This window comes from Muscardinus avellanarius, assembly GCF_963383645.1.
Source record: "Muscardinus avellanarius genome assembly, chromosome: 22".
Lineage (NCBI taxonomy): Eukaryota > Metazoa > Chordata > Mammalia > Rodentia > Gliridae > Muscardinus > Muscardinus avellanarius.
Window position 1 is genome coordinate 2,821,957 of NC_137808.1, and position 12,076 is coordinate 2,834,032.

General features: G+C 49.2%; 1 protein-coding gene across 5 annotated transcripts in view; it reads left to right on the plus strand.

The window, feature by feature from the left end:
- ITPR1 (inositol 1,4,5-trisphosphate receptor type 1) overlaps window positions 1–12,076 on the plus strand; it is a gene marked incomplete at both ends in the record, with an annotated part of 305,516 nt that overhangs the window by 244,504 nt on the left and 48,936 nt on the right. For all 5 annotated transcript variants that reach the window (XM_080718249.1, XM_080718250.1, XM_080718252.1 and 2 more), the window contains 4 exons: window positions 2,586–2,786; window positions 5,420–5,530; window positions 8,939–9,034; window positions 11,908–12,027. In XM_080718249.1, coding sequence (XP_080574375.1) covers window positions 2,586–2,786; window positions 5,420–5,530; window positions 8,939–9,034; window positions 11,908–12,027 — 528 coding nt within the window. The remainder of the gene's footprint in view (window positions 1–2,585; window positions 2,787–5,419; window positions 5,531–8,938; window positions 9,035–11,907; window positions 12,028–12,076) is intronic.

Sequence of the window (12,076 nt, forward strand, 5' to 3'; positions counted from 1 at the left end):
AGACTCTTAGGTGGGGACATGCTCGGTGGAACTGTGTTCCTAGAATCCAGTTCCCAAATTGATGGTTTGCATGGAGGTCGGCTCCTGTGAGCTCCTTCCTGTCTTCCGTGTGGGTCCCTGGGGTAGAGTGTCCTTGTGACTGCGGTGGGAAGCCATCCTCCCGGGGTACTCTCAGCTCCGCCGGGTAGAAGAGCGGATCTGTGGATCTGCTCGGAGGAGGCACAGTCTCGATGCCTTCCGCAGCCGCAGACTTCTGGGCCGGCGCCCAAGCCGTCTCGTCATATTTATAACCTTAACTTTCCTGTTGGTAAATGTTCAGTAAAGATAGAGCCACCAACTCTGGCTTTGCCAAACGGCAGCTGCTGCCCCGAGTTCTGCATCCAGTAACAGAATCTTAATGGGAGCCGGGCATGGGGGGACACACCTGTGATCCCAGTATTTGGGAGGCTGAGACGGGAGGATCACAGGTTCGAGGTCAACCTCAGCAACTTAGTGAGAACCTATTCTTTTTTTTTTTTTTCTTTCCCGGTACTGGGGATTGAACCCAGGGGCATTCTGCCTCTGAGCTACACCCCCCCCAAGCCCTATCTTTTTAATTCTTTAATTTGAAACAGCGTCTCACTAAGTTGCGGAGGGCCTCACTAAGCAGCCGAGGCTGGCTGTGAGCCTGTGATCCTCCTGTCTCAGCCCCCCTGGGATGACAAGCGTGCGCCACCACGCGGGGCTGAGACATCGTTTCAAAATAAAAAGAGCTGGGGTTTAGCTCAGAGGTAAGATGCCACTGGGTTCAATCCCTAGCACCACACACACACACACACACACACACACACACACACACGTGTACACACACACACACACGTATACACACACGTGTACACACACACGTGTACACACACACACACACGTATACACACACACACACACAACTGAATGGCAAAGGCTACTTCGTGGCTCTCAGTAAGAAACACACCTGTTTTTTTATAAAGAACATGCTGGGCGTGGTGGCGCACGCTTGTCATCCCCGCGCTTGGGAGGCTGAGACAGGAGGATCCCAGGTTCAAAGCCAGCCAGCCTCGGCAAATTAGTGAGAACCTGTTTCCAAATAAGAAAAATAAAAAGGCCTGTGGGTGTAGCTCAAAGGTAGAATGCTACTAAGTTCAGTCCTTACTGTAAGAGATGGGGGAGGGGCAAGCCAGGTGTGGTGGCTCAGAGCTATGATCCTCTTGACCCAGAAGGCTGAGGCAGTAGGATCACAAGTTCAAGGCCAGCCTGGACAACTTGTGTAGTAGACCCTATCTCAAAAGAAAAAGAAAGGCTGGAGATGGAGCTCAGCAGTAGAGCACTTGTCTAGTGTATGTGAGGCCTTGGGTTATAGCCCCTGTACCACAAAAAAAAAAAAAAGCCTGGGCGTGGTGGCGCACGCTTGTCATCCCCGCGCTTGGGAGGCGGAGACAGGAGGATCGCGCAGGTTCAAAGCCAGCCTCGGCTACTTAGAGAGGCTCTCAGTAACTTAGTGAGACCCTGTTTCAAAATAAAATTTAAAATGGTTTGGGGGTATATACCGGAGGTAGAAGGCCCCTGGGTTCCATTCCTGGTACCACACACACCAAAAAAGGTTGAGACAGCCTGGTTCCCTCCGTAGCCTGTCAACTGGCCTGTCACATCTCATTTTGTGGTGAACTGCCCCGGGCACCAAATTCTGGGTGTCTGGTACCTAAACCACATCATCATCTTTTATCTAATTTTTTTTCTACCTCCAAGCTACATGCACCCCTCTGCCCTATTTTTTTATCCTCTATTTTGAAACAGTGTCTCACTAAGTTGCGGGGGGGGGGGGGGGCTCACAAAGTAACTGAGGCTGGCTGTGAACCCATGATCCTCTGGTCTCAGCCTCCCCAAGTACTGGGATGGCAGGTGTGCGCCACCACGCCTGGCTACAACATCTTTTTTTTTTTTTTTTTTGGTGGTACTGGGGTTCCTGGAAATCCTTCTACCTCCGGGTTACACTCCCAGACCTATTTTATATATATATATATATTTTTTTTTTTTTTTGAAACAGGGTCTCTTAAGCCAGCACGGCTGGCTTCGAACCTGTGTGATCCTCCTGTCTCTGCCTCCCAAGCGAGGGGATTACAAGCGTGCACCACCACGCCTGGCTAGCATCATCTTTTAAACATGGCCACCACCCTTTGGAATATCCAATGCCTCTGACAACCACTGGCAGGCACATTGAGCAGGGTATAAAAGGGGCAAGACATATCCAGTGCCTCTGACAACCGCTGGTGGGCACGTTGAACAGGGTATAGAGGGGGCAAGAAGTAAATGAAGAGATAAGAATATAAAAAGACTAAGATGGTGGCCATTGCTATAGACCAAGGCCAAAATGACGTGGGCACCTTAGCAACCATCTGGACCACCGTGGCAACAGTCCAGGATCCTGTGTCTCATCCCCTTCGCATCCATGTACTGCTGGCCAATCCAGGGCACCAGCCTGTGGGAGACTTATCAACATAGCAGGATGAGTGACCTTTTTCTGCTCTCTCTCCCCCTTTGCTCCTCCAACCTGGGGAACTGCCCGACTGCAGAACTTTCTCCGTTGCCAGAACAACAAGACCAACTACAACTTGGTGTGTGAGACGCTACAGTTTCTGGATTGTATTTGCGGGAGCACGACCGGGGGCCTTGGTCTTCTGGGATTATATATAAATGAGAAGAACGTGGCACTTATCAATCAGACCCTGGAAAGTCTCACCGAATACTGTCAAGGACCTTGCCACGAAAACCAGGTAATTCCATCTGGTTCCATGCATATTTTTTTTTTCATGTTTGGAAAAAATACATTGTCCATGTTATTTTTTTTTTTTATGTTTGGAAATGCTCACGGGAGACTGGTTTAGAAGTCACATCGTGCTTTCCTGTTGGCATAGGGAGTTAGGAGAGATGGAGACCTTTTCCCAGCAAATAGAAAGTCTCCAAAGACATCCTGGTACTTTATCATAGTAAATCAGAACTTACCCAGCTGAGCATGGCGGTGCACACCTGTAATCCCTTCCGGAGCCGGGCACACTTGGAATCTCAGTATTTGGGAGGCTGAGACAGGAAGATCAAAGTTCACAGATAGCCTCAGCTACTTAGTGAGGCCCTTTGCAACTCAGTGAGACTCTGTTTCAAATGAAAGAATAAAAAATAGGCTGAGGGTATAGCTCAGAGGTAGAATGCCCCTGGGTTCCATCCCCAGTACCACAAAAAAAAATTATATATATATATATATATTTTTTTTTTTTTCCCTCCCAGTACTTGGGAGGCTGAGACAGGAGAATTGCAAGTTCAAGGAGAGCCTCAGAAACTTAGTGAGGCCCTCTGCAATTTAGCAAGACCCTCTTCCAAAAAATATATATATAGAGAGAGAGAATAAATAGGATTGGGGTGTAGCTCAGTGGTAGAATTCCCCTGGGTTTAATCCTTAGTACTACGAGGGGGGGGGGCTTTCCTAATGACAGGTATTAGAGGGATTATCCTTGGCCTGGCAGCTTGGCTTGGTCTGATTTGGTTCGGTTTGACCATCCAACTATAACCTGACTTTTAGGGGTCAGTAATAAAGTGGGGGGGGAATTAGCACTAGGAAATGGGGATGTGTTTTAAATACCACCAAAGGTCAAAAAGTGACTAATTGAAAGGGATTGATTTATTTCCTTATTTATTTTGTGGTATTGAGGGTAGAACCCAGGGGCCTTCTACCTCCAGGCTATGCCCCCACCCTTATTTTATTTTTTATTTGGCAACAGGGCCTTGGACCTGCGATCCTCCTGTTTCCACCTCCCAGGTTCTGGGATTACAGGCCTGAGCCCTCAGGCCCGGCTTTGAAGGATTTAAACCTAGCTAGAGACATAAAGCTCACTTCTTAGGAAGCAACTTTGTAAGCAACTCGAGGACCGCTTTATTTGAGATCTTAATGTCACAGACATGGAAGGGAAGGGAAGATGGGAAGCTGCTAGAAGTTTGAGTGAACTCAGTGCTTTTTTTTTTTTTCTTGAATAGAGTTGATGCTTATACATAGCATTTATTTATTTATTTATTCATTCATTTATTCATTTATATATTGCAGTACTGCGGGTAGAATCTAGGAGCATTCTACCTCCAAGCTACACCTCAGCCCTATTTTTTAGTCTTTTTTTTTTTTTATGGTACTGGGGTTCCTGGAAGCCCTTCTACCTCCAGGCTATATGCCCAGACCTATTTTATATATTTTTTTTAAATTTGGAAACAGGGTCTCTTAAGCCAGCACGGCTGGCTTCGAACCTGCGTGATCCTCCTGTCTCCGCCTCCGCTTTAGTCTTTCTTTATTTTTTGAAACGAGGTCTCACTGAGTTGCAGAGGGCCTCACTAAGTAGCTGGGCTGGCCGCGAACCCGAATCCTCCTGTCTCAGCCTCCCGAATGCTGGGATTCAAGCATGCGCCAGCGCACCTGGCTCACATAGTATCCTGAAGAGTCTGTATTTCAACCTCCATGCTAGGATTAATATAATTTATTTATGTGTGTGTGTATGTGTGTGTGTGGGGGGGGGTTCTAGGGATTGAACTCGGGCGCAATCTACCTCTGAGCTACACCCCAGCCCTATTTTATTTTTTATATGCAAACAGGATCTTGCTAGGTTGCTAAGGAGCCTCGCTAAATTGCTGAAGCTGGCCTTGAGCCTGCAATCTTCCTGTCTCCACCTCTTCCAAGTACTGGGATTATAGGTGTGCACCGCCATGCTCAGCTTAAGGAAGATGGCTTTTAAACTCCAAGCTGGAGCTCCTTCCTGGCTGGGGGTGGGTTGAAATGACAAGTTCTAAGCCCAGTGGCCGGGGAAGGTGTGAAGATGCTTAGTTACTTCGAGAGCTCGGAACTTTCTTAAAAACCTCAAGTTTGCTTTTCTGCCAAGCAGAGGCCCATCAAAAGCAGCAGACTGGAGTGGGTTGTGCAGATCGGGATCTTGCCTGGAGCAGATGATTAATTTTGATATTACGTGAATTAAACCAGAAGTTAGCTCCCCAAGCTTAAGTTCTAGGCACAAATACAAAAGGCCCCAAAACAAGTGCTGTAGGGACGACCAAGCATCCTCTGAAAGGGCAACAAGGGCTCAGAAGCAGTCATGCGCTATATTTTCCTTTAAGAACCCAAACCTACGGGTGTGCGCTATTTGGACCAGACGCAAGCCATTTCTTAGTGCACAAGGGGACTTTCCTGCTGTTTGCCGTTCATTCTGAAACTAGAGATTTCCATCTGTCTTTTATTTTTACCACTTTCTCACGGAAAATTGCAACTCTCCCCTCGACACGCACCGGGGAGTGGGGCCCGTTGTGTTCACAGAGCAACCCCTTTGACGTCTGGTTTATGGCCGGCGCCTGGTCACGGTCTCTGTGTTTCTCTGCCCAGAACTGCATCGCCACCCACGAGTCCAACGGCATCGACATCATCACGGCCCTCATCCTCAATGACATCAACCCCCTGGGGAAGAAGCGCATGGACCTCGTGTTAGAGCTGAAGGCAAGTGGCACGGGAGCACCGCCGCCGGCTGGGAGCACCACGCCCCACCCCGGCGGGCGGCACGCGCTGTGTGGTGAAGCTAAGGTTCCAGGCAATTCCAGTCGAGGGCATGCAGGATCCAAATTGCCCGTGCAGCCCAAGACACAGGGCTTCAGTCCTGGCGTCCCACACAAGGGCCTGGGGACCCGGTACCGCAGCGGTCACTCAGCGCTGAGACTCGGCCCAGACAGTGCGCACAGCCCAAAGCTGTCATTCCCAAGCACGCAGGGAGTCAGAACGCCCGTGCCTCTCCGGTTTCTGAATTTTTTGCCCTTTGAGGAAAAGTTCCAGCTAAAGCATAGCATGACCAAGCCATGTGGCACCTCAAAAATATATTTTTGCTTCATTAAGGCAATATTCTGTCATTGACTTAGCAGTGTGTGTGTGTGTGTGTGTGTGTGTGTGTGTGTGTGTGTGTGTGTGTGTGTGTGTGCGCGCGGTACTGGGGGTGGAACCCAGGGGCATTCAACCTCCGAGCTACACCCCCAGCCCTGTATTTTATTCTTTATTTTGAAACAAGGTCTCACTGAGTTGCAGAGGGCCTCACCAAGTAGCTGAGGCTGTCTATGAACCGCGATCTTCCTGTCTCAACCTTCCAAGTACTATGATTACAAGTGTGTGACACCACGCCCGGCTCGATATTGGCTTAAAATTAAAATGTGCGTGTGTGATGCTGGGCTTAAAACCCAGTGGCATTGTTCCTCTGAGTTACACCCCCAGCCCGATTTTATTCTTTTATTTTGAAATAGTCTTGCTAGATTGCCGAGGGTCTCCTCACTTGCTGAGGCTGTCCTTGAAACTCCAATTTTCTTAACTCAGCCTCGCAAGTACTGGGATTTCAAGCATGCGCCACTACACCTGGATCCAGCCCTATTTTCTATTTTTATTTTATTCATTTATTTTTATTTTTTGTGTGTGTGGTACTGCGGATAGAACCCAGGGACATTCTACCTCTGAGCTACACCCCCAGCCCTAGTCTGTCTGTCTGTCTTTCTTTCTTTCTTTCTTTCTTTCTTTCTTTCTTTCTTTCTTTCTTTCTTTCGTTACTTAGTTATTTTGTAGGACTGGGAATGGAGCCCAGGGGCATTCTACCTCCAAGCTATACCCCTATCCCTAATTTTTTTTTTTTTTTTTTTTCTTGGTGGTACTGGGAGTGGAACCCAGAGGCTTTCTACCTCCGGGCTATACTCCCAGACCTATTTTATATATTTTTTAAAATTTGGAAACAGGGTCTCACTAAGTTGCTGAGAGCCTCACTCAGTAGCCGAGGCTGGCTTCGAACCTGTGCGATCCTCCCGTCTCAGCCTCCCAAGTGCGGGGATTACAAGCGTGCACCACTACGCCCGGCTCTAATTTTTATTATTTTGTTCATTATTTATTTATTTGTGGTACTGGGGATGGAACCCCGGGGCATTCTACCTCGGAGCTACACCTCCAGCCTTATTTTTTATTCTTTATTTTGAAACAGGGTCGCACTGAATTGCAAAGGGCCTCACTAAGTAGCTGAGGCTGTCTGTAAACCGCGATCCTCCTGTCTCGGCCTTCCAAATGCTGATATTACATGCATAGCTACCACCCCTGGCTTTAGATCCTGTTTCAGCAGGGCGTGGTGGTGCACGCTTGTAATCCCTGCGCTTGGGAGGCTGAGACAGGAGAATCACGCAGGTTGGAAGCCAGCCTCGGCTACTGACTGAGGCTCTCAGCAACTTAGTGAGACCCTGTTTCCAAATAAAGTATAAAATAGGGCTGGGAGTATAGCCCAGAGGTAGAAAGCCTCTGGGTTCCACCCCCAGTACCACCAAAAAATAAAAAATTAAAAAAAAAATAGATCCTATTTCAAACTAAAAGATAAATAAGGCTGGAGGTGTAGCTCAGAGGTAGAATGCCTCTTAGTTCAATTCCCCAGTCTAGGAAGGAAGGAAGGAAGGAAGGAAGGAAGGAAGGAAGGAAGGAGAAAGAAGAAAGAAAGAGAAAATTAATTAATTAATTAATTAATTAATTTTGGAGTCCTGTACACTAGGAGGCATACAAGTTATCATAGGCCTGGACTTCACATGAGGCCAAGCCAAGAATTTCAGGGTGTGGACATACACACATTCTTAATGTAATGAAAGTTACAGCTTGGTAGGCATACCGTGTTCCTGTGGGTGGCTTCTGCTAACTAACCCTACTCATAGTCTTGGAATATGAGGACCTAGATGAGCCGGTAGGAATACCTCTATTTCCTGCCGCCTCTGGAGGGGAGCAGTCATGTCTTAACTTCTCTCCAGGCAGAGAATGTGCGTCTTCGGGCCTCGGGAGCAGAGAGTCGGCATGAGCCTGGGCTTAGCGGTTCTTCCCGACTTTCTCAAGAGGTCACCACCTATAGTTGGGCCTCCATATCTATGGTTGAGTATCTGCGGGTCCAACCAACCACAAGATAAAAAATACCCAGGAAAAAACTGCATCTGGCCAGGCATGGTGGCGCACATTATCATCCCAGTACTTGGGAAGCCAAGACAGGGGTATCCCAGGTTCAAAGCCAGCCTCAACAAGTAGTGAGACTCATCAACCTAGGCAGACCCTGTTTCAAAATAAAAAAGGAGCTGGGCGTGGTGGCACACACTTCTAATCCCAGCATTAGGGAGGCTGAGACAGGAGAATCATAGTTCAGGGCCAGCCTCAGCTACTTAGTGAGGCCATCTGCAACTCAGTGAGACCCTGTTTCAAAATAAAGAATAAAGCTGGACATGGTGGCACACACTTGTCATCCCAGCATTTGGGAGGCAGAGACTGGAGGATCGCGGTTCACAGCCAACCTCAGCTACTTAGTGAGGCCCTCCGCAACTCAGTGAGACCCTGTTTCAAAATAAAGAATAAAATATAGGGCTGGGGGTGTAGCTCGGAGGTAGAATGCCCCCTGGTTTCCATCCGCAGCACTGAAAAAAAAAAAAGCAGCCATGTTTATTTTTTATTTATTTGTTTATTTTTGTGGTCCTGGGAATGGAACCCAGGGGCATTCTACCTCCGAACTATACCCCCAGCCCTATTTTTTATCCTTTATTTTGAAAAAGGCTCTCACTGAGTTGCAGAGAGCCTCACTGAGTAGCCGAGGCCGGCCGCGAACTTCCATCCTCCCGTCTCAGCCTCCCAAGTCCTGGGATGACAAGCGGGCGCCACCACGGCCAGCCTGGACAACTTAGGAGCTTCTTGAGTTCCTTTTTCCAGCTCCAGTAAAATAGGGCTGCGGTGTAGCTCGGAGGCAGAATGTTCCTGGGTTCGGTCCCCAGCAGCACACACACATGCGTACCACTTCCCGCCGCGAGAAGCCCCGTGCCGGCCAGGCCCGGGCAGCGCCCCGCGAGGCTCACCCTGCTTCTCTCCAATTAGAACAACGCTTCGAAGCTGCTCCTGGCCATCATGGAGAGCCGGCACGACAGCGAGAACGCGGAGAGGATTCTCTACAACATGAGGCCGAAGGAGCTGGTGAGCTGCTGGCTGATGGACGCCGGGGGCCCAGGGGAGCTCGGAGCCTATGGGGGCCACTCCTTGGGCTTCTCAAAGCTCCCCCAAATCAGAAGTACAAAGAGAACGCGTGATCCAGGCCCCTCGCTGTAGGGAAGAGAGGGTGGTGTTGGACACGACCCGCACACAGAAGTCCCTCTCGAGATTACAGACAGCGGCCAAGAGGCCCGGCAGCCCAGGTGGAGGCCATTCCTGTAGCCCACTGCGCAATTACGTTTTCTCTCTGAGCTGGACGCCCGGCCTGAGCCACAGTGGGAAGAGATAATTTTATACTCAGCCAAATGGTTGTAGACAAGCCGAGCGTGGTGGCGCACACCTGTGATCCCAGCACTTGGGAGGCTGAGACAGGAAAATCACAAGTGCGTGGCCGGCCTTAACAATTTAGCAAGGCCCTCTGCGACTTCATGAGTTCCTGTTTCCAGCTCCGATAAAATAGGGATGGGGTGGCCGGGCGCGGTGGCGCACGCTTGTCATCCCCGCGCTTGGGAGGCTGAGACAGGAGGATCGCACAGGTTCGAAGCCAGCCTCAGCTACTGAGTGAGGCTCTCAGCAACTTAGTGAGACCCTGTTTCCAAATAAAATATAAAAAATAGGTTTGGGAGTATAGCTCAAAGGTAGAAGGCCTCTGGGTTCCACCCCTGGTACCACAAAAAAAAAAAAAAAAATAGGGCTGGGGTGTAGCTCAGAGGCAGAATGCTCCTGGGTTCAATCCCCAGCAACACACACACACACACACACACACACACACACACACACACGATGAGAAGATTCATATCCACCCCGTAGAGCAGTGCACAGCATAGCAATGGAATCCCCATTTCTTATTCCTTATTCCTTGCTGCTATTAATATTATTATTATTATTATTATTATTATTAATTTGTGGTACTGGGGATGGAACCAAGAGAAACTCTACCTCTGAGCTACACCCCCAGCCCTATTTTTTAGTCTTTTTTTTTTTTTTTTTTTTTTTTTTTTTTTTTTTTTTTTAGTGGTACTGAGGTTCCTGGAAGCCCTTCTACCTCCGGGCTATACTCCCAGACCTTTTTATATTTTTATTTGGAAACAGGGTCTCCTAAGCCAGGGAGGCTGGCTTCGAACCTGCGCGATCCTCCTGTCTCCGCCTCCCAAGCGAGGATTACAAGCATGCGCCACCACACCCGGCTCTAGCTGGTATTTCTGCCACACCTCCTCCAGTGCTAAAGAATGCAAATCTGTTCTTATTGCAATATAGTTTGGGCAGCAGAAGAGTGGGGTGTTTTTTTTTTCTGAGGGGTGTTTTGTTTTGGGGTTTTGGGTTTTGTTTGTTTTTTGTTTTTTGCTTGTTTTTGCTTTTGCTTTCCTTTAGAGAAAACACACTCTGGTTTATTTTTGAGGGTGCTATTCACAATAGGCTGGGACTTCCAGGTTAGGAGTTAGCCCTGGCAACCGCCAGACTGGAAGTGTTCTGAGACAGCGGCCGGCGGGCGGGCTTGAAGCAGGACTCTCTATTTGGACCCCCGTGCAAATAGCAAATAAACTGTAACAGACACGCCTCAATGAGGGCATTAAAACACTTCTGTCAACTGGGCGTGGTGGCGCACACTTGTAATCCCAGCATTCAGGAGGCTGAGATTGAAGGATCGCGGTTCGCGGCCAGCCTCAGCTACTTAGGCCCTCTGCAACTCAGTGAGACCCGGTTTCAAAATCAAGAATAAAAATAGGGCAGGGGTGTAGCTCGGAGGTGGAATGCCCCTGGGTTCCATCCCCTGACTCGCAAAGAAAAAAACAAACAAACAAACAAACCAAAAATAAAAGACACTTCTTTCCTGTAGTGACCTGAACATATAAAGTCCCTTTATATTTCCATTTCAATAAAGCTAGGAGCGGCCTGTCTTTTGATCTCAAGGGCAGGGAGCGAGTCAGCCCCCCTCTGAGTCTTTGTGTAACAGCTTGTGCAACTGGGAGGGACTGGGACCCCCCCAGGGGTCAGGCATCGTGAGGCGGGTCAGAATGACCCAGCAGAGTTCCCTTTCCACAGTCTGGAAATCAAGAATGTGCCCGGCTTCCGGCTGCTCTTGGGGTGGGGAAATGCACTCCCCCAGGGCTGTGGCTGCCAAGGGCTCTCCGGTCGGTTCGGTTGGAAAACACCATGCTGCGTCCTGGAACACGCAGAGCTTTAAGAGCCCGCAGATCAGAAAAGCCAGAATCCAAAACTTACCCACATGCGTCTCTGTGCGCGCAGCGCGGCCCCCACATCCCTGCAATCCCAATCCGTGTGTTCAGCGTGGAATTAGGACCCGCAGCAAAACCAGCTCACAGAGTGAAGCTCTTGTCTCCGACCCTGTTTCAAAATAAGAAATAAAAAAAATAGGGCTGGGTCTATAGCTCAGAGGCAGGATGCCCCAGGGTTTAATTCCCAGGACCATAAAAAAATAAAATATAAGCAAAGAAAAAAAAATGTTTTTTACCACCTCTTCTAAAAGCAAAGGCACTTCTCGCTGGCTTTCCCTGAAAGGACAGTATTGGAATGAGGGGAGATGGTTGGAGAAAGCCCACAGTTTTGCATCCTTCTTTTGTCTTGTTAAGGTATTTTGATAGTCGTTTTTTTTCTTACCAAGTAGGAAAGGGTAGAAGGGCAGCCACAGAAAGTTTCTTGGCCTGGGTAGAGACGAGGACTTTCCCTTCTTCTGTCGGTAGAGGTTAGCAGCCTGAGACAGCGTTGGGAAGGATGCTGCGGCTGTGTCGTGTCTCATTGGGAAGGGAGCCTGCCACCGGCGTGCTGTGGACGCCATCTCGGGTGGGTGGGGGTGCTCCCACAGCAACAGGGCCTTACTCCCTGGGCCCCCCTTGCAGGTGGAGGTGATCAAGAAAGCTTACATGCAAGGAGAGGTAGAATTTGAGGACAGTGAAAATGGTGAAGATGGGGCCTCCCCACGGAACGTGGGACATAACATCTACATCCTGGCTCACCAGGTAAGGCCCTTGCGCCAGCCGGGGCGCGGCACCAGCTGGGGCGCACCGG